Below are 26,019 nucleotides of genomic sequence, written 5' to 3' on the forward strand. Positions count from 1 at the left end.
ATTGATCCTTATGCAACTTGGCTAGTTCAAATGCTTTAAGAAAGTGTATTCTTTAAGAAGATGTTCGCAAGTCTCCTGTAAGTTGATGTGAACAATCTCTCTGATAGGTATTGCAGAATCCAGTGCAGTTTGAAAATCTGGAGTCACGTTCCACCATCGCTGGTACAGCATATTTTCAGCTTGGCGTTTTATTCTTTTAATAATGCGGGAGAATGTTAAATAAGAGCTAGAATTTTAATCTCTATTATATTGGTTTATTGTAACAGAGTAAACAAGAAAAATATAAGCATCGAGTCTCACCACCTGCTCTGCCACTCAATCATGGCTGATATTTTTCTCATTCCCATTCTCCTGCCTTTTCCCCATAACCCCTGATCCCCTTATTAATCAAGAACCTATCTATCTGTCTTAAAGACACTCAATGACCTGGCCTCTACAGCGTTATGCGCCAAAGAATTCCACAGATTCGCCACTGTCTGGCTGAAGAAATTCCTCCTCAACCCTTTAGCCTAAGGTTGTGCCCCCTGGTTCAAGTTTTTCCTACTAGTGGAAACATTCTTTCCATGTCTACTCAATCCAGGCCTCGCAGTATCCTCTAAGTTTCAATAAGATCCCCCCCTCATCCTTCTAAACTCCAACAAGCCAAGTACCCAGAATCCTCAGCTGTTCCTCATATGACAAGTTCTTTATTCCAGGGATCATTCTTGTGACCCTCCTCTGGACCCTTTCCAAAGCCAGCACATCCTTTCTTTGATATGGAGTCCAACGATGGCTGGTCTGGAGCTCTAAAGGTCCTGGCCCAGTCGTTTGCACTATTGCCTCAGCGCCAGGGATCCAGGTTTAATTCCAGCCTTGGGTGACTGTGTGGAGTTCGCACGTTCTCCCAGTGTCTGTGTGGGTTTATTCTGGGTGCTCCCGTTTCCTCCCAGATGCCAAACATGTGCACGTTACGTAGATTTGCCATGCTAAATTGCCCCTTAGTGTCCCTAGATATGTAGCTTAGGTGGATTAGCCATGGGAAATGTGTAAGGATTTGGGGACGGAGGGAGTGGGGGAGGGGGGTGGGGGGGATAGAGCCTGGGTAAGATATTCTGTCAGGGAGTCAGTACAGACCTGATGGGCCTAACAGCTTCTCCTGCACTGTAGTGATTCTAAGATCCGGCCCTAGGTGAAGTCCAATGTACCCAGGTCGAAGCCCTCATTTTAAGTGTGTCACAGACAACACATAGGTATAAACAGGCTTGGATACAACATACAAAGATAGCAGTGGAAGGTCATCTTGCTCTTGTGGTACAGCTGCATCTTTAGGTTCCCAAAGCATGGATATTATTGAGTTGACTGACGAATATGTTAACTCTATACTCTGCATACATGCCACCCTTATTTTCACTTGATGAAGGAGCAGCACTCTGAATGCTCGTGATACCAAAAAAACCTGTTGGACTTTAACCTGGTGTTGTGAAACTTCTTACTGTGCCTACCCCAGTCCAATGCCACATCTCCACATCAGTTTTTAAAAGTCGCTTGCCAAATCTCAGCACACATTTTGCATCTCAGAATTGTCCCAAAATAAAACAATAGTGTTGTTGGCTTCCAAATGTCCACTAATGTCTGTACATTTCTTCTTTTAAAGAAACTTTGTTCTTATATCCATCAAAATCACCTAAACTGTGGTTATGTCAATTCTTTCTCCTCAGAATCCCTTTGAATATCCTTTTTTTTTCATCGTCATCAGTCTCGTTATCCATCAAATAGATTTCACCTTTAATTTCATCTGCCTATTGTTGGGGAGCAGTAAGCTCTCCCGCAGAGCCCTACTCACGTTTGACACAATCTTCAGCCTTCCCATGTTAAAATTTGTATTCGGATGTGCTCTGAGCATAGAATCACTTCTCCCAGCATTGTGACCTGTTCACTAACTTTGATCTCCTTGTGTTGGACTGGAGTTAACCTCCATATTTGTTTCTGTTCCACATGATCAGCCCTCTCTTGGGCAGCTTTGGCTGCTCCAGTGACATGGTGTTTTTCAGAGCAGCCGTAACCCTCTGTTTTTCTTGTTCACATCTTTCTAATGCTGTATATGCATTCCTATCCTTCCATTTGGGAAACATGATTCCACCAAACACTCCTTCACAATTCAAAAGAATGCTTGCTGTTTCCCTTTCAAGAAAGTATCCCAGTATTGTGGAGGTCTCAGCTCAGCTAGCCAATTTGCTTCTTGTTCACATCTTTCTAATGCTGTATATGCATTACTATCCTTCTGTTTGGGAAACCTGCTTTCACCAAACACTCCTTTACTGTGCAAGACAGCGCTTGTTGTTTCCTTTCAAGGGAGTATCCTAATACTGGGGAGGTCCAGCTCAACTAACCAATTTGTTAGTGAACCCAACATTGCTGGTCCGTCCCCTTATTCAGAATGTCTCAGGTACTTCAAGCTTGTCCTTCCTCTTAAACGTTCTACCAAATCCTGCCTGACTACATCAACTATGTTCTGTTTTAAGACCATTAGATATAGGAACAGAATTAGGCCATTCAGTCTGCTCTGCCATTCAATCATGGCTGATAAGTTTCTCAACCCCATTCTCCTGTCTTTTATCTGTTACCCTGATCCAAGAACATATGAAAAGCTGTATCCCTGAAGGCGTAGCTATAAGGTAATGATGAGCCTCTGTACATAGTGTGCCAGTCACTGTGGACATCAGGCTGAACAAAACAAAATACTGCAGATGCTGGAAATCTGAATTAAAAATGGAATATACTGGAAACACTCAGGTAGTATCTGTGGAGAGAGGAAGATTTGTGATTTAAAGGGTTCTGTTGAGGGTTGGGGCCTGAAACATTAATCCTAGCTCTGGAATGAAATCAGCAGAGAACAAGCTTTTGATAAAGGTAAGGGACAGATCACATTAAAAGATGCACATACTTAAAGTAACATAAACAGGCTTCTGCAAGTTTTAGCAAGGATAACAATCTAAGATAAATACCTGAATCAAAAAAGAACAGGTTTTGTAAAAAAAACAAAGTGCTGGCAAAACAACCCAACTGTTCTAATTACAAGTGTAAAAGTTCAGTTACTCACTGTTTAGAGAAAGTTGCATTTAGCAGTGATACTTAATATATAATGAGATAAGGATAACAGTTTAGTTGTGAATTCAAGATTCCTAGTAAACATCATATATTTTGGATGTGAAGTATTTGTTTTACATAATTTTACCTAATTCTAAATAATCCAGAAAAATGAGATTAAAAAGACGCCCCAATACAGTTTCTGCTATTGTGGTACAAGATCAACGGGTCCATGTAATTAAAAAACTGGCTGCGATCTTATATGTTATTTAATGTCAAGACCATTCACCACCGCAAATGTACCTAAAATTTGATGAACCAGGCAAGTGTGGCAAACTGATAAGAGGAAGTTGTAAATCAATCTTGTCATCAGTGAAATGGATAATAGGCACGCGAGGGTATATTTTACTGGAGGTAGGTAACACTGTGTATATTATGTCAAACATGAAAAGCTAGCACCATATACACTTACAATTATATCCTTAAGAAGACATTAGAAGCTAAATGAAAACAATTATTAAAATGACAGGGTAACAAAGGGATAAATTTTCAATCTTATGATAGAGTTGATGCACCATAGTACCTGTCTTGTTGAGTGATCCGATCAGCTGCACAAGTTAAAATACTGACTCCGAGTACGAACATCAAAAAAGATGCACCTCCTTCAATTCCATTAAATGAATGGAATGCAATGACAAAGGGTGGGCCAATATTTGCGTTTGCTGGTATCTGGCAACAGCAATCACCGTTGGCAACCAGCTTATTCCCACAACAATATTTTGGTACAAGAGCAGCAAAGTGAAACGAAAATAGTCACAGAAAACATGATACCAGTCCTAAAATGTAACGTGTAGAATTGCAAAGCAGTCCGACTGCTCATCAGAATAGGAAAAAACATCACTATGCGGAATTTTATTAGTAAACTACTTGCTTCATTGCTCATTTGGCAATTTCTGCAAGAACAATTTGCGGTTTAAAAGTATGAACACAATGAGCTTGTTTTCTGTTTGCACTGTTTCACCTGAAGAAAATTTACAGTACTCATCACGCACAATGAATGTTTATTGTGAACTGCATGGGCTCCAATTGAGAAAAAACTGTTGCCACTTTCTCTTCTCTTGTGAAGGTTATGGTAAGAACAACATCAGTTCTACATTGCATATTTTTGAGTCCAGTCTCTTGCTTGCTTGTTGTATCTGCCAAGTGTATAAAACAGGCAACATCAGCTTAGCACAAATAATAATATACAAGGGATTTAGGTGAAGTCTAGGGAATTAATAATCTGAAGAGATTTCAAACAGACCAACTTGAATAAAATCTTTTATACTTAAATTTAGTACTGCCCCCAGCACCCAGACTGACGTTTCGCCAAACCTAAATTTAACAGAGGCCCTGGATTGGCAGAAGGAACTCAGGTGGATAAACAGACAGATAAAGGAATCCTAAATGACTCCAATACCAGTTGTTCTGTATTCCCCACTCGGTCTACTTCAGTTCTCTCAAGCAGCCCTTGCCTTCATTAGTTCTGCTGCCTAAATTGGGGCATTTGGGAATCCAAACTGGTGGGCTCCATATTGATTTCAGGGTTGGCAGCTTCTCTGAAATCAGTGTTGTGGAGGCCTCCCAATCGGTTTGTTGGGAGTTAGTCCTTGCTACAGTTCAAAGCTCAAACCTGTAGCGAGGGAGTCTGCGGCTCAGGGAACTTTTTAGATTTTCTCTCTTGTGCCCTTGTTTATGTCACGGGTGGGTACAGAAGAAGCTGAGAGCCTGATTGTCTCGACTGAACAGCTACGCTCGGAAACAAACACAAGTATCGCCAATGGCACAGAGTCTTCCTGCAGGTTCCAATGTCTGCAGTGGATAATTGGGATGCTGGCCCACTCAAAGAATAAATATTGGAGAGAGATATTGAAGGTTTGCCAGAACAGGTCAAAGATTTCAAGGAGAAATTAAATTTAGCTAATCATCAAGTAAACTTTTCCATCTCTCTCGAGCAATTGAGTGAAAATTAGAAACTGCAATTTATGTGCATCTTAATCACATTGCAAAATGTCTATTTTCAAGAACAAGGTGCATCAAGTATATTTAGAAATAAGGAGAAGTTATTTCCCCCAGTTTACTGAAGGCACTTCTCCAATTAGCTTTGTAACTTTCATATTAATTAATTAATTGACTCAGCATATGATATAAACAAAAAGTCATTGCTGAAGTGCTTTGTTGCGCTTGGATAAAGCTATAAATTTGTCAGAAGCTACTCTTTCCAGTCAATTAAACAGTTTTCTTGGGTGATGCATAAGGCTCCGTTCTACTTGTCCTTATCTATTTTATACATGTGTGCAATTTCTGGAATCAGTGGATAATCAGGATTAGGATTGCACAAGGGCGAACAAATAGATAATAAAACTGTCAGAAAAGAAGAGCAATGCCCATTACTTTCCAAATCCAGTGAATTATTGAAAAGCAACCTGCACAGATTTAATTAGTGTGATTAATTAAGTACCAGACTAAAAGTTGTATGCGTAAAAGAAAGCAAAGAACTTGTGTTTATGTAGCACACTTCAGGACATTCCAAAGCTCAGCCACTTAAATCCTTTAAGTGTAGTCACTGTTGTTATGTTCATGCATGGACCATATAGAGACTTTAGCATTTTCCCTGGGCTAGAAACATAGAAGAAGATAGCAGCAGGAAGAGGCTGCTTGGTCCTTCGAGCCTGCTCCATCATTTATTACAATCATTGTTGATCATCCAACTCAGTAGTCTAATCAGTAGTTTCTGACAAATTTATAGCTCTACCCAAGTGCAAGAAAGCACTTCAGTAATGAGCTTTTGTTTATATAATTATGCCGGGTCAATTAATTGATTAATATGAAAGTTACAAAGCTAATTGGAGAAATGCCTTCAGCAAACTGGGTGAAATAAGTTTTACTTGTTTCTAAACATACTTGATGCAACTTGCTCTTGAAACACACATTTTGAAATGTGATTAAGATGCACATGAATTGCAGTTTCTAATTTTCACTCAATTGCTCTAGAGGGAGAGAAAAAATTACTTGACGATTAACTGGGATTAATTTCTCCTTGAAATCTTTGACCTGTTCCGGCATTCCTCCACTGCCTCTCTCCAATGTTCATTCTTTCATAGAAACATAGAAGACAGGAGCAGGAGAACATCCATCAGAGACGTTTACTGTAATCCTAGTTCTTTATCCTTAAAATAATCCTTTTATTCCTCTTCTGGTTTTTTTTTCCTTGAGATCCTAATCTAAATAATGTTACAGTCTCTGCCTCAATTGCCATGAACACGCCACCTTGTAATAACTCTGAACACTGGGAGATGTAGTTCCACAGCATGTTGGATCGCTTCAGGCAGATGGTAATTGCGCATGCGCACCTTTGAGCCTTGCTCGCGTAGCATGCTGGGAGTTGCAGTCCTTCAGGCTGCCTGGTCACTGCGCGTGCGCCTTAATGCTCCCGCTGCCCTCTGGGAGTTGTGGTTTCTTCGGTGGCTTTTCCCTCCAGGATGCGGCTCGCCGGAACTACACCGCCATCATTTCCCAGTCAGGCTGAACAGCAGCCCAGAGAGGATGTATCCAGGGGACAGGCCATTCAGTCTCTGGGGCCATGCTGGTGCTTATTATGCTCCCACCATGCTCCATTTAACCCCACATCATAAGCTTTGAGACCTTTCTCCCTCAGCTGTGACCCAAAGGAGAGCACTTCAACATCTTCAAGCCAGAAGGTTGTGAGTGCATGTCCCACTCCAGAGACTTTGAAATCTGGACAGACACACCATTGGAGTGCTGCATTGCTGGAGTAGCTGTCAGTCAGATGAGATGTTAAACCCAAGCCCTGTTCTTCCCTTTAAGGTAGCTGTAACAAATTCCAATGCACTGAGATATGAGGTGTCAGAAAACAAAGATAGTTTGTGATCTATTTTCGTATTGTTGGATATTAGAGGAAAGATATTGATTTATGTGAGTTTAATTTAGTGCATAAGCAAGGGTAAAACTAATTAGACTAATGTTAAATAAAGATGTCTGCATGTATGGGAGTTATGATTCTATTTGAGACTGGATCTATATTGTACGTCGAGAATTTTTTTCAATTCATAATTTTAATGCTTCATACAAAACAATCTTCCCATCAATACTGCTTTTCACAAAAATAAAATGAATTACCAGTGTCTAAGGGACAGGATTTTAATTTTGTTTACATAAAAGGATTATTTTTATTTGAAGAACCAACAAAAACAATCCTGCACTGATTATTAGAATCGGGGGCCACTCACTGACCATTCAGCTAGTATACATTCCTAAACAACTTTCTTCAAATTCGTTCAAAGAGAAAAGTCTTTAAGGAACTTAGAGATGTGGCCAAACAGGCCACCTAAAATGGCGATTTGTAAAGCACAATTGGGCAAGAACTAAAACAACAGGCTGCAGCCTAAAAAGACAGAGATAAACAGGCTGCAACCCAGACGAATGAATACACAGGAAATAGGCCATCACAAAGAGAATGGACACTTTCTGGTCAAACATACTTGTTTACCTTAACCGTTATTTGGGAGGGAAGTATGTGATCTATGTGCATCCAGCACCTACAGGCGTGGCCATTGGGACACACACACACACAGATCGGTGTGGCAGCACCTCATTGGACTCTTATCGATCAGAGTGATCAAGCCCTGATTGGTTGATTGACCACCCCAAAAAGGACTTGGAACCAAGGAGGGATGAAAGCTGCTCCACAACAGAAGCTCTCCCTCTCTCTCTCTGACCCCATGAATGAGCTACAACAATGGTGATCGTCACCAGCGACGACCAGCATGAGGAGAGCCACCATACCCAAGAAAGAAGGAAGACCAGAGCCCGAGTGCCAGACCAGACCGAAGGACCAGACTACGGAGAGGGTGACCAAGATCAATACACAGATAAAGGCCAATATCTGCTTGGGTACTGGCCAGTCACACAAAGTTAAGTCAAGGTCTTGGACTTGAATTCTAGTATCTTCTGTAAAGATAATTTATTGTTGGTTGGGTGGGTGATTATTGATTGCGTGTCTTCAATAAATATTGATTGAACTAACCTGACGTCTACTCCCAGTTATTTGTCCACCAAATAAGGGTTAAAACAGACTGTGCGGCAGGCACAACAGAGAGTTTATGTCATGAAAAGCAAATAAGAGCTTAGAGAAAGAATGAGCTGTTGCTTAGCAACCAGGGCCACTTTTAGGGGAAAATACCTGTGTTTCTAGTTTAACTGAACCCAATAGCAGAAAGAACTTAGCAGTAACAGCTCTCAGATCTGCCAGAATCAGAAGCAGAACAATGGTGTAATGGACAAGAAACCAAATCCCAGGGAAACTAAAGGACAATTAGTTCTAGAAACCAGGAACTAAAAATCTGGGAACTCTGAAGTCAAAGGTACAAAGAGGAATTGGAACAGGATATTTAAATTAAATTCAAAGGATTTAAAGACAGATTTGGTGAAGCTGACTAGTGAGAAACCAGAGATATCTAGCACTCCGAAGTTTGCTGGTATCTTATTACAACCTGTGAAGTAAAAGTTGAAGCAATTCATGGCTGGATTCCTGAGAGGTTGCGTGATAAACTTGAATGGTCATGACTTTCAAGAGAAAGGAATACTTAAAAGGAGAGTTGGAAAGCCTGGAGGTGGATCCTTGCTTAAAACAGTTGAAGGAAAGCATTGTTTATAAGAAGATTCAAAACTGTTTCTTTTGAGAGTTGAGTTTGGAAACACTGAACACACAGTGTGACAATCATCTGGGGCGAATTTGAGGAAAGATCCACAGATGTCTGATTGGGTGACATCTACCACTTGGTTTCAGAGTGGAGTGTTGTCTGACCACAGTTACCTTGATGAGTTACAGTCTGTGTTTACTAAGAACATTATCCAGCATACGACATACTTTGTACCCTGTGTTATCTGTAAAGTAGGCAGTCCTATGACTGTGTTCATCCACATTTTCGAAAAAAATGTAAAACGTACAGTCTTTTGCGTCAGGATTCCATTCTGGTACCTTTCCACCCAATAGCAACATCAACTGGGATTGTAACAGAGGTCCCTGGTAATCAATAATTAATTGCCAGTCAACATCATTAAAACGGGCTATCAGGTTGTATCCCATTGTTACTTGTGGGAGCTTGCAAAGCACACATGAGCTGCAGTGTTTGTTATGCTACAAGAGTGACTACACTTACTTTATTGCCTCTTAAGTGTTTTGGCATGACCTTGGATCATGAAAGTCTTCTCTGTACTCATCTAATTTTCTCTTAATTGTGTCTACATCATTCGCGTCAATCACTACCTGTTTGTTTCTCGATATCTGTTCTACATCACTTTAACAATTTTACATACATGATTCAGTTGCCCTTAATCTTCAGTCAAGACAATACAGTCTTGACTATACCTTCCGTCCTCATAACTGAACCCTAAAGCTGAGTATTATTATGTTCAATCTGGATTGCACCTGCTGAGTATATCCTTATTGAGCTGGTGTGTTAGGAGCTGAACACAGTACATTGGATGGAATTTGTCCAAGGTGCTTTATGATGTGGAGATACCAGTGTTGGGCTGGGGTAAACACAGTAAGAAACTTCACAACACCAGGTTAAAATCCAACAGGTTTATTTGGTAGCAAAATCCACTAGCTTTCAGAGTGCTACCCCTTTGTCCCGAATTGAAATGTGCATTCTAATCATAATTTTGTAAATTGAGATTGTGTCTTTATGTGCCCTGTTTGTGAATAGAACTCCCACTCAGCTGACAAAGGGGCAGCGCTCCAAAAGCTAGTGGACTTTGCTACCAAATAAACCTGTTGGACTCTAACCTGGTGTTGTGAGACTTCTTACAAGATTCTTCACAACAGGAGATTTTCATATTACCTTCATTGCATGTGTTACTGTAAGTCTACTTGTGACAAAAATAATAAACTTTAACTTTGAAATAAAGTCCAACATTCTATTAGTTATTTTTTAAATTCCTTCTTGCACCTATCCACTAGATTTTAAGCTGTGTACTTGGACATTAAATTTTATGCACTTCACCATTTAGCCTTGTTGATGGACAAATAGCTACTCCTGACATTGATGAGACACAGTGAACAAACTTAACACACTGTACTACAATTGTGCTCACACTAGTGCCCTGTACCCTCTCTCCTTTTGTGTTCATTCAGTAAGCAATAACATTCTAGTATCATGAAAGTCTGAGATCATGACCTACCTGACTCAAGAACAGATTCTTCCCTGCTGCCATTATACTTTTCAATGGTTTATTTTATGTCACGTTGACCTTTTTCTACATCCTAGCTGTGACTGTGAGACTACATTCTGCACCTTCTCCTTTCCTTCTGCCCTATGTATGGTATGTTTTGTCTGTTTAAGAAACAATACTTTTCACTGTATCCCTTGCATGTGACAATAATAAATCAAAATCATTTCTAATTATTTCCTTTCTGTGCCAGCCTTGCTGGGTAGTTGAAGCATTTTCTGATTTTATGTATGGTTTCACTAGGGTTTGAGTTTTAGTTTTTAATGATATAATTGTGGGAGTTGAGATTTGTGTCTTCTCAATGGCATTGGCACCCAGTGTCCCACCTGCTCCAGAAGCAAAACTTCTCCTGATTCAGAACTACATCTGGGTTGGGGGTGGGGGAGGAACAGTAGTCTGCTCCTGACGTCATGAGCCGGTCAAGAGCCTGCGCAGTGACGGCCGGTTGGGTCCGCATGTTGTTTCTGGCCGGGCGGGAGCCTGCGCAGGGGCGATGGGCTGGGTCCGCTGGACGTCATGGGCCGGGTAAGATCCTGCGCAGTGGCGGTGGGCTGGGCAGGAGCCTGCGCGGGGGCGGTCGGCCCGGCTGGTCTCCCCGTGACGTCATGAGCCGACCCCCGAAACATGCGCAGTGCCCGCTCGCCGGCTGGGCCCGGGACATTGTGACTGAGGCCGGGGTGCGGAGCGAAGCCGGCAATCCGCAATCATGGGGAGTAGTTCTACCGTTAAAGGTAACGAGGGACACACTGCGCCCTAATGTTTACAGCTTGGAGGGCCTGCTCTCAGTCTCCCCTCTCCGGGTGCAGCTCCTGCTTCAGCGGGTGCTGCCAGTGTATCTGGACAGTGTGGCGCAGTGTGCAGTCCGCCAGCCCCTGCCATAGAAGGGAAGGTCAGAGCCACCTTCCCAAAGCCGCCAGCTCGCCCTGGCCAGCAATCAGCATCCACACTGCCTGTCCCCAGAGCAAAGGGAATGCCCCGTTGCAGACAGACTGAGTGATTTTTTTCATGCTCCGTCTGTTTCTGACATTGCCTCAAGGCGCCCTACCTTCAGGGCAAAGGTTACATCTATCCCAATCTCTCTCCCCTATGCATTCCGCAGATTCTCTTTTAACCAAGGGAAGCTGTTGAAAATTGACTGTTATTGAATGCCGACGGTGAAGGTGTGAGCGTGCATTAACTGCCACAGTGCAGTCCTGACAATCATTATTGATGTGCTGTAAGAATAAAGGATTTGGTTGTGGTGTGATGCAATCGTTTGGCAAGCCTCCCTGCCCTTATTTTCTATTAAATTGATTTAAATCTCATTATATTGACAATACACATCCCAGACTTTTTGTATGGCCGATGCTGGTGTTCAGCCATGTATTAATCTTGTGGCTAAGTGCAGAATGCAGAAACCCATTTTGCATTCTGCGGTTTATGGTCTGGAATAATAAACTTGGTAAATATTGAGATTTGTGTTAATGAGTTGTACATAATGTGTTATGTCTCATGGAAGTGCTTTCTTGTTTAAGTTACTCAATATTGTCAGTGGCACTGTGGTTAGCACTGCTGCGTCATAATGCCAGGGACCTAGATTCAATCACTGGCCTTGGGTGACTCTGCAGAGTTTGCATATACTCCCCACGTCTGTGTGGGTTTCCTCCAGGTGCGCAGGTTTCCTCCCACAGTCCAAAAGATATGCTGGTCAAGTACACTGGCCATGCTAAATTCTTCCTCAGTGTACCCTAACAGGTGCTGGCGGATGGTGACTATGGATTTTTTTGTAGTAACTTCATTGCAGTGTTAATGTAAGCCTACTTGTGATACCAGTAAATAAACTTTAAATGAACAGTATCTAGGTAAATTCCCCCCTAGTAGTGCAAAAGTTTGATTGCACCACATTAATGCAAGTAATGGATGCAATCCACTTGCATTGCCTACAGAACCCTGCTGTATTTGCAAATGCAATTGTATGGCCACTGCATTAGTAAGAGAAATTCAACAAGAATAGCATACTGTGTCCAAGGTTCTTTCACTGAGACAGCAGCGAACTGCTCAGTATGTCTTCATAGGCTTTGCTCAGGTTCTGCACCTGGTTGTCATTATGTTTGCCTTTGCTTCCAAAGCTCAAGAGCTTTCAGAATGACTGGTATGTACTAGAATCAATGACCTTGGCAGTCCTTTGGCACCATTTTAAAAAAAAAAGTAACAAGGTTATTTTTCTGAGTTTGTCACTTTCGTTTAAAGTGAATGTTTGCAACATAGCATGTGTAAATTGACCTATGGAAAAAGAACAGCCATCAGCATTCGGTCTAATATGCCTGTATTTCAAATCAACTCTGATGAATGAATTATGTATTTACATAATTCATAGTAATCTAATAAACATTATTTTATCAATTTTCTATCATTAATAAGTATCCTGCAATTTGCAGTTAGTAAATGTACTTGTTTAATCATTAACTGAATTAACGCTCTTGAGATTTTGTCTGGTTTGCAGGCAGCATTCTTGTCTCTAATTCAGAAGATTTGAGCCCACAAACATAAGCTGGAATTTCAGTATGTGTAAAAGTAGTATGTTGTTGGAGATGGTGTCTTTTGAATGGGGTATGAAAGTTGCGGGTCTGTCTTGGTGAACATTGAGAAAAAGATTGGCTCCTTTTGAAGAGGAGGGGTCAGCTGTCCTGACCAGTATTTAGGATGAGTGATCAAAAAGATTGATGGAATTTTGGTCTTTATCTCAAGGGGCTAGAATGTAAAGGAGAGGATGTTATACTTCAATTGTGTAGGATCTTTATTGAACAGCACAGTGGGTGTGTATGCAGTGGTACAAGGGGGCAGTTCACCATCACCGAGGGCAATTAGGGATGGGCAATAAATGCTGACCTCGCTAGCGACATCCATGAAAGAATAAAAATAAAGACATTCATCTGGAATATTGCACTCAATCTTGGGAACAACCTGTGGAGAATATCTTTAGCGAGGCTACACAGATTTATCAGCAGGATCAAGGCTTAAGCACCGAGGACTTGCAGAAGTCTTGAGTTTTCAATGAGTGTGGAAGGTTGATCGGTGATGCTTATAAAAAATGATGAAAAGATTGGATAGGGTGGCATATGTCACAGTTCCCTTGGGGAATTCGCGTAGCTGTGGCAACATGCATTATTTGTAATCTGGAGCTATAGAGAGTGACCATGAATTTTCCTTCCTTGCCACCTGCCATTGTGGTGTTTTGGGTGGATTTGCACATTTAGTATCAATCTGTTTCGCCACATTATGAATACACCTTCCTTAGCTATCAAGTGCTGGAGTGGGACTCAAACCCAGAACTTCCTGCTTCAGAGGCAGAGACACTACCAATTGCACCACAAGACCTCCTTAATTGATAGAGAATCATTCGCAATGTTTAAAATTAGAGTCAGTGAAATCAGGAAGCACGTTTTCAACATCGTGGAAATCTGGAACTTTCCTGAAAAGAATATGGGTGCTGGGTCAGTTGAAGTTTTCAGGTTTGAAGCTCAGAGCTATTTGGATGAAGGTATTCTAGGGACTTGGAGTTAAAAGCACATAAATTAAGTGGATATAGTCCAAAAGAAAGCTAGAACAGACTCAAGGAACCAACAGAGTTAACATTTTGAGTCCACTATGATTCTTTGGAACCGAACAGGGGCAGATCAGTCCTGAAGAAGAGTCATATTGGACTTAAAACGTTAACTCTATTTCTCTCTCCACAGATGCTGCCAGACCTGCTAAGATTTTCCAGCATCTTGTTTCTATTTCTTGGTTACTCTGTCCATTGTCGCTGGTTGTGTATTTTTTTTCACTTACTGCTACCATTGTATTTCCAGATAAATGGCCAAGGTCCCAGTGGTGTGCAATTTGGGCATATTTCAAGTATTTTAATTCATCCAAACTTTTTTTGTCCCTTTTATTCTTTGCTGAAACAGAATGGGTTGCAGCGATTTCACTGACAATTGGCGCAGCTGCTGTCAGTTATCTCGCCTACAGATCTTTATACTCCAGGGACAAGTGCCGTAAATCGTTGGTTAACCTAGACATCCAGAAGGATACCCCTAAAGTAGTGCATGCGTTTGATGTTGAAGACCTGGGAGATAAAGCTGTGTATTGTAGATGCTGGCGATCTAAACAGGTAAGAATATCAATTTGACAACCTCGTTACGTGTCATGGGCACTTAGAACTGTACAATGTCACAGTCTCAAACTCAGAAGAGAGTTTAGATGAGTTTACTTTCCGCTAATGATGAAGAATGGGCTGCAAGAAATGGAGTCAGAGTGAATTGGATAAATATGAGAAAATATGAATGGGCACAATGGCTATTATGTAATATTTCCTAGATATACTTTTTTAAATGCACATCTTAAATTAATAATTAAATTAAACAAGACTTCAGTCAGGGATAAAGAGGAAAAATTACAAACTGTGACACTCAAATCACCAAAATGTATGCATTCAGAAATAAGAGAGTAAAAGGTTCTGATGGATCCAGAAATTGATCTGAATTGTTAGGATAAATGTGGTTTTGTTTTAAAAAGCTGGCAAAATCCGCACTGGCTAAGAGAGGGAGAACAAACAGCAATGGATTTCCAGCAAACCTGCTCTCCACAAACTAAATCTAATCTGCCATTAAATTTTGGAGGAACACTATGCCTTTCAGCTGAACCTTCACAAGGTTGCAGTTTCATATATTAAACAGCCACCTAGTTAAACCTTTAAAACAAAATGCTAATGCCTCCATTCCTGTGCACTACACTTTTCTTTTCCTCTCTCGTTCACTTGGAACCAGCATGTCAGAAGAGTTGCGAGATATCCTTGCAATGAGGATTTATACGCCTCGATGCCAGTGGCCCTGTGGCTATAACATGAATCATTATTCTGGCGTTTGAAAGTCATTTTATGTTTGACTTTAACCAAGGGAAATCATGAAAAAATATGTGACACAATGGTTAGTGAATATGAATTACATGTTCCCACAAGAATAACACCCATAAAGGCAATTCAACATGACTAATGTACGTTGGGAGTTGGGTGGGGGATTTTTTTATTCATTCATGGGACATGGGCACATTGGCCTGCCAGCATTTATTGCCCATGTTATACTTGAAATGTGAATTGATTCGCATTCTAATCAGTAATCTGTAAACTGTCTGTGCTTTATATGCTCTGTCTGAGGCCAGAACTCTCCATTCACCTGACGAAGGGGCTAACCTGAAAGCTAGTGAGTGTACCATCAAATAAATCGGTTGGACTTAAACCTGGTGTTGTCAGACTTGTTACTGTGTTCACCCCAGTCCAATGCCGGCACATCCACATCATGATATATTGTTGGGCAGGGTACGTTACTTGTATCCTTTCTTAGTGAGCATGCTGAAAATTACTCCCTCTATTTGCTGCCTCTCACTCTGACACTTTGTATTTTATGATTCTCACTTTTCTCTGACTAGACTTCTATTGGAAAATTATACCATTCTTTTGAAAGTTGCTGTTATTTTACTTGAAGCTGTCTTTTTTCGTCATGTCTTATACTTCTTAACTTGTTTCAGCATTTATCGATTTCATTGATGCCATTCAATTAGTAGTTTGATTTTGCTGCTTAATTTTCTTATTAATCAGTTTAGTTATAGAAATAGGAGAAGGCCATTTGGCCCTTCGAGCCTGCTCCACCATTCATCGTGATCATGGCTGACCATCCAACTCAATAGCCTAATCCTGCTTTCTCCCCATAACCTCGATCCTATTCATCCTAGGAGCTATATCTAGCCACCTCTTGAATAGATTGAATGTTCAGGCATCAACTACCTCCTGTGGTAATGAATTCCTCAGGTTCACCACTCTTTGGGTGAAGAAATGTCTCCTCATCTCCATTGTCTACCCTGTATCCTCAGACTGTGACTCCTGGTTCAAGTAATGCTTGTCCAGTTATTTATTTTACATGCATTGCATAAAACTGTAAAAGGCTTTACAGAAGTCTGCTATTGAAGTATTACAGAATGACCATCAAAACTACTGGATTATGTTTTTTAATTTCTCTCAAGTGAGCTGGTTCCTAGTTTTCAAATCATTTAATGATTGTTCTCTCTTGTGCGCTTTCCGTTCCATTTTCTGGAGATTGTCCAGGTCACTTATTATTAACAGGACAAGATTTCCATTTCTCTGGAAGCATTGGATCCTGAAGCTGCTAATGCATTCCAGTGATCAAATTACACTATGGGCTTCTTCAAAACTCATAATTCATATTCAGCTGATTGAAGTTGAACATTAAAATAATATTTTTTCTTCACCTAACCTGCTTATTTCTTCATCGAACAAATTTTGCCCATAGAAGTACATTGTCGAGAGCAGACTTAAAATCATCTTTACTCTGCCTATCTAAACTCATTAGGTATAATGTAGCAGTCCTTTTCCTCTGACACTATTGTACAGGCCACGCAATACACTCAATATAAATGCTTCAAAATCAGAACCTTGAAGGAATGAAGAACGTGATGAAGCAAGCTCTGTCAGTCAAAGAATCCAATGGAAGAGCCCCATTCAAAGCCATTTGTTGCAGCTTGTGTGCATTGCTCTTCTCCATCTCTTCATAGTCTTTGACATGGTCAACCACAACATCCAGCTAGCCCCTGTTGTCCAACTCCGTGAGGTGGCCTTCGTTTTGCGACATTTTTAGCTATCCAGTCAGTTGCAGCACAGTCTAGTGAGTTCTCCAGCATTATTGCGTCAGTACTCCAGGGATCAGACCGATCGTCTTCCTCATTTACATGCTGTCTTTTGGGGACATCGTCAAATGCTGTGGCATCTGGTTCCATTTGTATGTCGATAGAATCCAGTTCTCTCTCTTTACTCCTCCATTGCCTCTGTGCTGTCATCTGCTTACTTGACATTGTGGTGTGCCACAGTCTCCATTGTGTAAATATTGGGAAGATTTGCTTTCTTGCCACCTCCATTTTTAACTTAGTAGATAGTGCCCCAAATTGAACCAAGTTGCACTGAGGTACTATTTGACCCCCAAGCTGGGCTTTCAGTTACACACCCCTTGCAGAGATGTTCTGATTCTGTCTCTGGTATTACTGGCCTCTAACCCACCTCCGTCTGAAACACTTGTGCATAATGTTGTCACATCCAAACGTGACAGTTCCACTGCTCTAGCCAGCCTGCAAGCACATAACCTCAGCTGCCAATACTCTATCCCACTTCAAATTCTGTAAGCTGATATAAATTGGCTGTGAGTCCCCAGCACTTGAATTGTTGAGTTCCCTTGATTAGCTCTTTTAATGGTCTCTGACCTCCTTATTTTGAATCTTTTTCACTTGTTGACAATCTGAAAACTCAGCATTATCCCAACTTTGGCCTTGTATGCATCCCCATGCCTTCGCCCCACCATCGGTGCCTGTGCATCACCCAGCTAGGTCCTAAGCTCTAGAATCTCCTCCTGAACCTCCATCTCGCCACCGACCATCCTCCTTTAAACTTCCCTATGAAAATCTACCTGTTTGATCACGTTTTTAATCCCCTTCTCAACATCTCTGCCATTGGTATCACAGAATCCTTACAGTGCAAAATGAGGCCATTTGGCCTATTGAGTCCGCACCGGCCACAATCCTACCCAGCCCTATCCCCACAGCCACATATATTTACCCGAGCTAGTCCCCCTGACACTAAGGGGCAGGATAGCATGGCCAATCCACCGAAACCACACACTTTTGCTACAGTGGCATTAACAATTGAATGTGGTTCTGTGCCTTGGGAAATTAAAGGGGCTTTTAAAATGCAATTTGTTGTCCTGCACTGATCTCTGTATTTCTGGACCCTTTTTAAAATCACACCATTTAGTTTGCACTGCTTCGCTTCATTCCTCCTGCAAAATACATCGGTTCACACACATTGAATTTCACCAGTCTGACTGTCCTCTTCAGGTCTGCTGCTATCTTCTGCATTGTTTACTACACTGCCAAGTTTTCTGCCATTCACAAACATTGAGATTGTATTATCTGTACCCAGATGCTAATCTAAAATGTCAAACGCGGCAGTGGTCCTAGTACCGACCCCTGAAGGAGTTCAGTGTAAACTCACTTCAGTCCGAAAGCAGTTAATGTTCTTAGTCCCCATTGGGATGTGGGTGTCACTGGCAATGCCAGCCTTTGTTGTCCATCCCTAATTGCCCTTGAACGGAATGGTTTGCTAGGCCATTTCAGAGGGCAGTTAAGAATCAACCACTTTGTTGTGGGTCTGGAGTCACGTGCAGGCCAGATAAGGACAATGGATTTCCTTCCCTAAAGGGCATTAGTGAACCAGATGGGTTTTTGTGATAGCTGATGATTGTTCTTAGTCATCATTACTGAAACTAGCTTTCAATTGCAGGTTTTATTAATTGGACTTAAATTGAATTGAAATCTGTGTATTATAATATTTTATCTAATGCCATGAGTCTTGTATAGAGGAATGGAGAAGACTCTGTACCTATCTGACCAATTCCAAAGTCTAATAACTCAAAAGTGCCCACTGCTTGAAACAAGTGTCTGTTTCTGAATTAAACTTTTCCACACTATCATCTTCTCCTGATCAGTCCATTCCACACATTGAGCACAAAGTGTTGTCAGTCCATTCCACACATTCAGCACAAAGTCAAACAGTGCATTACCTTTCGTCAAACTTTAATTTGGCATTGGAACACAGGTCCCCAGGGCATTATCCTGGGCCTCTGGATTACTCATTTAGTGATATTACCACGATATCACCATCTCCTTGCAAACTGTTCATCATATATCCCCTTGGCCTTCTGTTCATTAGTTAGTTCCTTATTCATGTTGCCACTGCCCCTTTAAATCCCACAAGCTTCAATTTGCTAACAAGTTTATTTTGTGGCACTTTATCGAATGCCTTTTGAGCACTGACTGCCCTCACCTCATTGACTCACTCCAATATTTAGCCAAAGAAGAATTTGATTGGGCTTGTGCATTTAACCCAAGAACCAGAAGCTTCCGCATGAAGCGGAGAACTAACATTTTCTCTTCTTTTTAATTTCAGTTCCCAATGTGTGATGGTTCTCACACCAAACACAATGAAGAAACCGGAGACAATGTAGGGCCACTGATAATCAAAAAACGAGAGGCCTGATGGAAGGAAATTTTAATATAAAAAGTATAGAATGTGCTTTTGTGTTAATGTACAAATAATTGCTGCATACGGTAGCAGGCGAGAAATGAAATAGATGTAAGATCTGTGATGCAGACCTTAATTTTCATCAAGGTCCATTCTGTAAGACTGTGAAGACACTAATCTTGGCCTTGATATCATTTGAGATGTTCTTACAGAATGCTGTTGCTAGTATTTTCATTCTTGTGTGTGTAAAGTAAAATATCAGTGTGGTACAATGCAATAAGATCATTTTTTCTAAATTGTAGTTAGCAAACACTTATTTTGATCATTCTACAAAGTCAGACGAATAAAGGATTAGGAGTTATTGAAATGTGTGTTATAATAATTTATCTAATGTCATGAAGGGGGAAACAAAATGATTTATGTGGCACCTTTCAAAACAAACATGTTTCAAGCACTTCGTGCTTACTGAAGTATTTTTGAGTACGTTTGTTGAATAGGACTTGCTTTGGGCCGAATGTAGGTTTGTAAAGACTTAATCTGCAAGAGCTAAGGTCTTCCGCTTAGTTCCAATTTGGATGTAGAGGAGCATTGGAAAACAGAAGGGCTCAATAGCTTACTCCTGTGTCTAAGTTCTGTGGGCAGCACAGTGGTTAGCACTGCTGCCTCACAGTGCCAGGGACCCAGGTTCAATTTCCGGTTTGGGCCATTGTCTGTGTCGAGTTTGCATAGTTTCCTCCCACGGATGGGTACATTGGCCATGCTAGATTCTCTCTGTGTACCTGAATAGGTGTTGGAGTGTAGCGACTAGGGGATTTTCACAGTAACTTTATTGCAGTGTTAATGTAAGCCAACTAGTGACACTAATAAATAAGATTCTGCTGCCTATCTGACCAACTTCGAAATCTAATAACTCAAAAGTGTCCACTGCCTGAAACAACTATCTATTTATAAATTAAACTTTCCACTCCTGATCAATCCATTCTACACATTGAGAACAAAAAGTGATTAAATCAAATCATCCATCAAACTTTGAGCCCTATATTTTGGTTCAAGAGATTGGCAACTTTAGAATTGATCTTTCAGAATCTTAATTCCTTGAACAATATTTCCCCTGTGCATTCTCATCGGAATCAACACTCTGTAATTGCTCCTTGCTTAATTACCTTAACATGGGCATCAGTTTGATAGACATTTCCTGCAGCACTGTATTTGAATATATTGTAGTAGTCCATTACTTAATTATCAATAAAACTTGGCCTGTTTTAGACAAAATGTCGTTCTTGTGTGTACATACAACATGGAATTTGTTTAACGTAGCAAGGCATTTTGAAACTTGATAAATTGTGAAAGGTTTGGCCACTGTCGTTTTTTTTTCTTGTGTATTTGTCCACAATCTAACCCCTGGAACACTGCAGGAAGTTTCACACCCAGGTAAGTTCTCAGGTGACGTGTGCTTCCTTTCTGAAGTCCAGTTCTCAATTTTGAAATTTGTAAATTGGGCTCATGGGCAGAGGAAAATTGAAATTCCCACTAACTCTGCCTTATAAAGAAGACTTTTCAAGTTACCTATTCGTTCCTGGGCTTTTTTGCAGTCGTTAATGAAGCAAGTGTTTCAGGTTGTGTACTTCACGTTGGAATGCCTGGGTGTCTGAATGTGTTTGAGCATGAAGGTCCACAATCTCCTGTACCACTCGTCTCGGCTAGAGTGCGATAGCGTGGCTGGACATGTCCTATGGCATATCTCAGCATTTTAGGACTCAACGCTACATGCAGGTCTCCGCTACCTAGCAGAACAATTTCACTCGTTGAGCGCCACTGCCACTACACTTTGCTTCTGTGTGGCTGAGTTCAGAATGGTGAAAAACTTTGAAACTGAATTTCCACGGCAGGCAAAGTGTCAAATTCTCACTACGGGCAGCTGGGTGGCATGGTGACTTTGCAACCCAGCTCAGCGATGGGGTGAGATTCTTTGACAGATGTAAAGATTCTTCAAGTTGTGGTTTAAGTTATACTGGGAGAGCTTTGATCAGATTTATTGCTACCACACGTGTACACTGAAAAGTATTGTTCCTCGCATGCTGTACAGACACAGCATACCATAATAAAGGAAAGGAGAGAGTGCAGAATGAGGTGACTTATGGATAGAATTGAAGGGTATGCTGGGCACAACTCACAAGTTGCCTCGCTCCAGTGCCATCTTGGAGCGTGTTTTGGGTGGCAGCGAGAAACACTCCACCCCATGACTTTGTCGAATTCAAAGCAGTCTATTTGTGCGACGATCTCGACTCCAAAATACCTACTTCAGTAAAATGTAAAGCCTAAGAATGTATGTATGATTCCTGCCATTCCCAGAATAAAAAAAAAACTCAAGGGAGTGGATGATGTTTTACTGCGAGGATAGGCATATTTGATTAAACCTGGGAGTACTTGTGGTTAATGTGAAGAAACCGTCCCTTTGCTGAGCGCTGAAATCCATCTTAATCATCAAAATTCATCCTTGTTTGCAGTCCATTTATTAAAATTGTCTGGTTATTATACTGTCATTTATAATTCCACTACCCTTAGAGATTTATTTAAGTGGAGGATGCGTCATGGAAAACAGGATTGATGTTCTTACAGGTGACTTGCCGTTGCAGATACTGAACTGATAATTGGTGGTGATGCATTATGGAGAAATGTCTACAGCTATAGCATGTTCTTCTTCCTACATCGCTGGCTACGTTGCCCAACCACTAAGAAAGACCTCTTACTGTATGCAGGTAATTGAACAATTGTGCACTGCCAGTGTGTATGTTTCTGACAATCCTGTGCAGGGGTAAGGGGAATGGTAGTCCAGGATGCTTGTTAGGTGAGCTAGTGCAGAGAAGATGGGCCCAATGGCCGCCACCTACAGCATAACAATTTTGCAATTCAGTGGAGAGCCACATTGGAATGGAGCAAGCTGTTCCCATGGTTTAATTCCATCTGCCACTTATCTGCCCATTTGACCTTTCTATCTGTATTTTTCTGTAGCCTAAGACACTGAAGCTCAGTGTTAACTACCCGCCCAATTTTTGTTTTATCTGCAAACTTACCAATCGCACCTGCCACGTAGTCGTCATGTTGTTTACATAAAAGACAAATAATCGGAGATCCAGCACATCACTGTGCTGTGACACTGGCTTCCAGTCACTAAGCACAGTGAGAAGTCTCACAACGCCAGGTTAAAGCCCAACAGGTTATTTGGTAGCACAAACCACAAGCTTTTGGAGTACTGCCCCTTCATCAGCTAAGTGGGAGTCATGTTCACAAATAGGGCATATAAAGGCACAAACTCAATTTACAAAATAATGGTTGGAATGTGAGTCTTTACAGCTAATCAGTCACTGAGGCAGGTTTCTGTCATAATCCTCTGGTGTCCTACAACTAAATTAATTTTGAATCCACTTTATCAAATTACCCTGGATCCCCATGTGCATTTACTTTCTTTATAAGTCTCCCAGGGGGGACCTTGTCAAATACTTTGCTGCACCACCCTCATCTACCACCTTATCACCACCTCAAAAAAGTCAGTCAGATTTGTTAGGCATGATCTCCCTTTGACGAAGGTATGCTGACTATCCCTGATCAAACCTTGCCTCTTCTGGTGTGATAGATTCTCTTCAGAATTTTCTCCAATAGTTTCCCTACCACTGTTGTGAAACTCTGATTTGTAGTTCCTTGGTTTATCTCTACAACACTTAAACAGTGGAACCACATGAGCTGTTCTCCAGTCCTCTGGCCGCTCCCCCGACGAAGGAGCAGCGCTCTGAAAGCTAGTGGCTTTTGCTACCAAATAAACCTGTTGGACTTTAACCTGGTGTTGAGACACTTCTTACTGTGTTTACCCCAATCCAACGCCGGTATCTCCACATCATACACTCCTGCATGGCTAGAAGGGAATTAAAAAAATATTAGGGTCACATCCCCTGCAATCTCCTCCCTTGCCTCTCACAGCAGCCTGGGACACATTTCATCAGGATCTGGAGATCTATCCACTTTAAAATCTGCTAACACCTCCAATACCTTGTTATTCCCCAAGTCAATTTGCTCAAGAACCTTGCTGTCACGCGCATGCACCACACACACTGTGTTAATTGTGCACATATTTCCTCCTCACTTTCCTACTGATTATCTGGGGGTCGAATATAAACACCACATAATGTGGCTGCCCATTTTTTATTTTTAAGCTCTACCCACAAATTTTCATTTGATGCCTCCTCCAAGATATCATACTGCAGCAACTGACTGATGAACTAATAATGCAATGCCTCCTCCTTTTTTACCCTCTCCTCTATTGCTGAAGATTCTATATCCTGGAATGTTGAGTTGCCAGTCCCATCCCTTCCTCAACTATGTCTCTGCAATGGCTACTGTATCACAATTCCCCATATCAGTCCTTGCCCTCAACTCATCTGTTTTATCTGTGATATTCCTGGCATTAAAATAAAGGCCATCCAGCTTTGCCTTACTCCCTTGAACACAATACAACTGTTCTCCCTGACTTTATTAGTTCACTGTGTTATACTTTTTCCCTATGCTGCTAACAGCCTGTGTCCCCTCCCTCTGCCAGATTTGTTTGAACTCCTCTCAACAGCATTAGCAAACACACCTGAAAGGATGTTCGTCTCTCTTTGGTTCAGATGTAGACCATCCTGCTTGTACAAGTTTCACTTTCCCCAGCAATCTAAAATCTTCCCTCCTTCTCCAACTCTTAAGTCACACATTCATCTGCATTACTCTCCTATTTCTGTGCTCGCTAGTATGTGGCACTAGGAGTAATCTAGAGATTACAACCCTGTTATGTATTATTGGTACCAACATGTTCCATCACCTCTGCCTTATCATCTGCCCTGTTCAGGACGCCCTGCAGTGTTCAGTAACATCTGAACCCCAGCACCAGGGAGGCAATACTATCCTGGAGTCATGTTGATGACCTACCTGGTCCACTGACTATAACATTTTCTATCATTATTGTTCTTCCTCTCCTCCTGTACAGTAGGCTGCTTATGATGCCAGAAGCTTGGCTCTGACTGCACTCCCTGGAGGAATCAACACACACATTCGCCTCAAATGGAATACCAACTTGTAAGCAGGACCCCCAAGGAACTCTGGAACTACCTGCCTGTTTCTCTTGGACTGGCTGGAGGTCACCCATTTCCTTCCTCCCTCAAGTCCCTTCAGCTGTGGTGTGACTACCTTAAGAACTGTGCAATCCACAACGCTCTGACTTGTGGAAACTCCACGATGTCCCCAGCCACCATTCCAGCTCTGAAACCTGAGCTTCCAGAAACTGCAGCTGGGTAAACTTCCTGCGCACATGTGGGCACAGAAATGTGTCTGGCTTCCCATATAGAGCAGGAGGAGCAAACCACAGCCCTTAAGCTCTTCTGCCATGACTAACCTTTTAAAGTTTTAGAAGACTTTATTTAAGTAAAATAAATAAGTCCCTCCCTTTGGTTAAACAATGAGTTATAATTACACATAGTTTGAAAATACCTACCAGGATATGGTCACCAATTAGCTGCTCCTGTTGGTACCACTTTCTTTCTGAACTGACACATCAGCTTAAAATATTGCTGTCTGTCCCTGAACTACTGCCAAGTTACCCTGCCATCCCCGAACTACTGCCAAGTTACCCTGCCGTCCCTGAACTACTGCCAAGTTACCCTGCCGTCCCCGAACTACTGCCAAGTTACCCTGCCACCGCCACCAAAAAAGGTAAATGCTACAATCTCGTAGTAATTACTTAACCTTATCCACTACTCTCCAAATCTTGCTCTCTCTCTGTTCATGAATCCCTGCTGTCCTCCACTCCTGCCTGAACTGAGCTCTGCACCCAGTCTTTCAGCTTCAGCTTAGTCTGCAGCACTCTCTTTCACCAGACAACACTGACAGTGCCTCTCTTTCATATGTCCAAACACGGTGCTTTTGAAACTGGAGTGAACCAATTGTTCAGTTAACTACCTTCAGCTGAGAGTGACTCAGCCGATTCCTGTTTCACAAATGCAACGAAACTGCACCCAATCAAACAGAGCAGCTTTTTGTCTGTAGATTAAATAACTAATTTAGCTTGAAATCGGCCCTGAAGTTAATTCAATTTCTACTTATCCTTTACAAACTTAGCCCTTGAAACTCCCTGTTTTCACCCAACTCGGCCAGTCGACTGGGCAGCACAGTGGTTAGCACTGCTGACCCCCGACTTGGATCATTGCCTTACAGTGTCGCGAACCCAGGTTCGACTCCTGGCTAGGGTCAACTTCATTGTGGTGTTAAGGTAAGCCTACTTGTGATACTGTCAATTCGGAATCTGCACATTCTCCCCGTGTCTGCGTGGGTTTCCTCCGGGTGCTCCAATTTCCTCCCACAGTCCAAAAGACACGCTGATTAGGTGCATTGGCCATGCTAAATTCTCCCTCAGTGTACCTGAACAGGTGCTGGAGTATGGCGACTAGGGGAATTTTCACAGTACCTTCATTGCAGTGTTAATGTAAGCCTCCTTGTGACACTAATGAATAAAATAAACTCCAAAGCAGTCACTT

General features: G+C 41.7%; 1 protein-coding gene across 1 annotated transcript; it reads left to right on the forward strand.

Annotated features, from left to right (window-relative positions):
* Window positions 1-10,970: 10,970 nt before the first annotated feature.
* On the forward strand, window positions 10,971-20,731 carry cisd1 (CDGSH iron sulfur domain 1). The gene is made up of 3 exons (XM_080205454.1): window positions 10,971-11,090; window positions 14,289-14,491; window positions 19,385-20,731. Exons 1-3 carry the CDS (start codon window positions 11,066-11,068, stop codon window positions 19,472-19,474), a joined length of 318 nt encoding a protein of 105 aa, XP_080061580.1. The 5' UTR covers window positions 10,971-11,065; the 3' UTR covers window positions 19,475-20,731.
* Window positions 20,732-26,019: the final 5,288 nt, after the last annotated feature.

Source organism: Carcharhinus amblyrhynchos, chromosome 17 (assembly GCF_965287045.1).
Source record: "Carcharhinus amblyrhynchos chromosome 17, sCarAmb.v2.hapA, whole genome shotgun sequence".
NCBI classification, from domain to species: domain Eukaryota; kingdom Metazoa; phylum Chordata; class Chondrichthyes; order Carcharhiniformes; family Carcharhinidae; genus Carcharhinus; species Carcharhinus amblyrhynchos.

Bases quoted from the DNA above. Each gene is read 5' to 3' on its own strand.
- cisd1 (XM_080205454.1), top strand. From the start codon at position 11,066: ATGGGGAGTAGTTCTACCGTTAAAG. The intron at 11,091-14,288 runs GTAACGAGGGAC...TTGCTGAAACAG, and splicing joins GAGTAGTTCTACCGTTAAAG to AATGGGTTGCAGCGATTTCA. The intron at 14,492-19,384 runs GTAAGAATATCA...TTTTAATTTCAG, and splicing joins GATGCTGGCGATCTAAACAG to TTCCCAATGTGTGATGGTTC.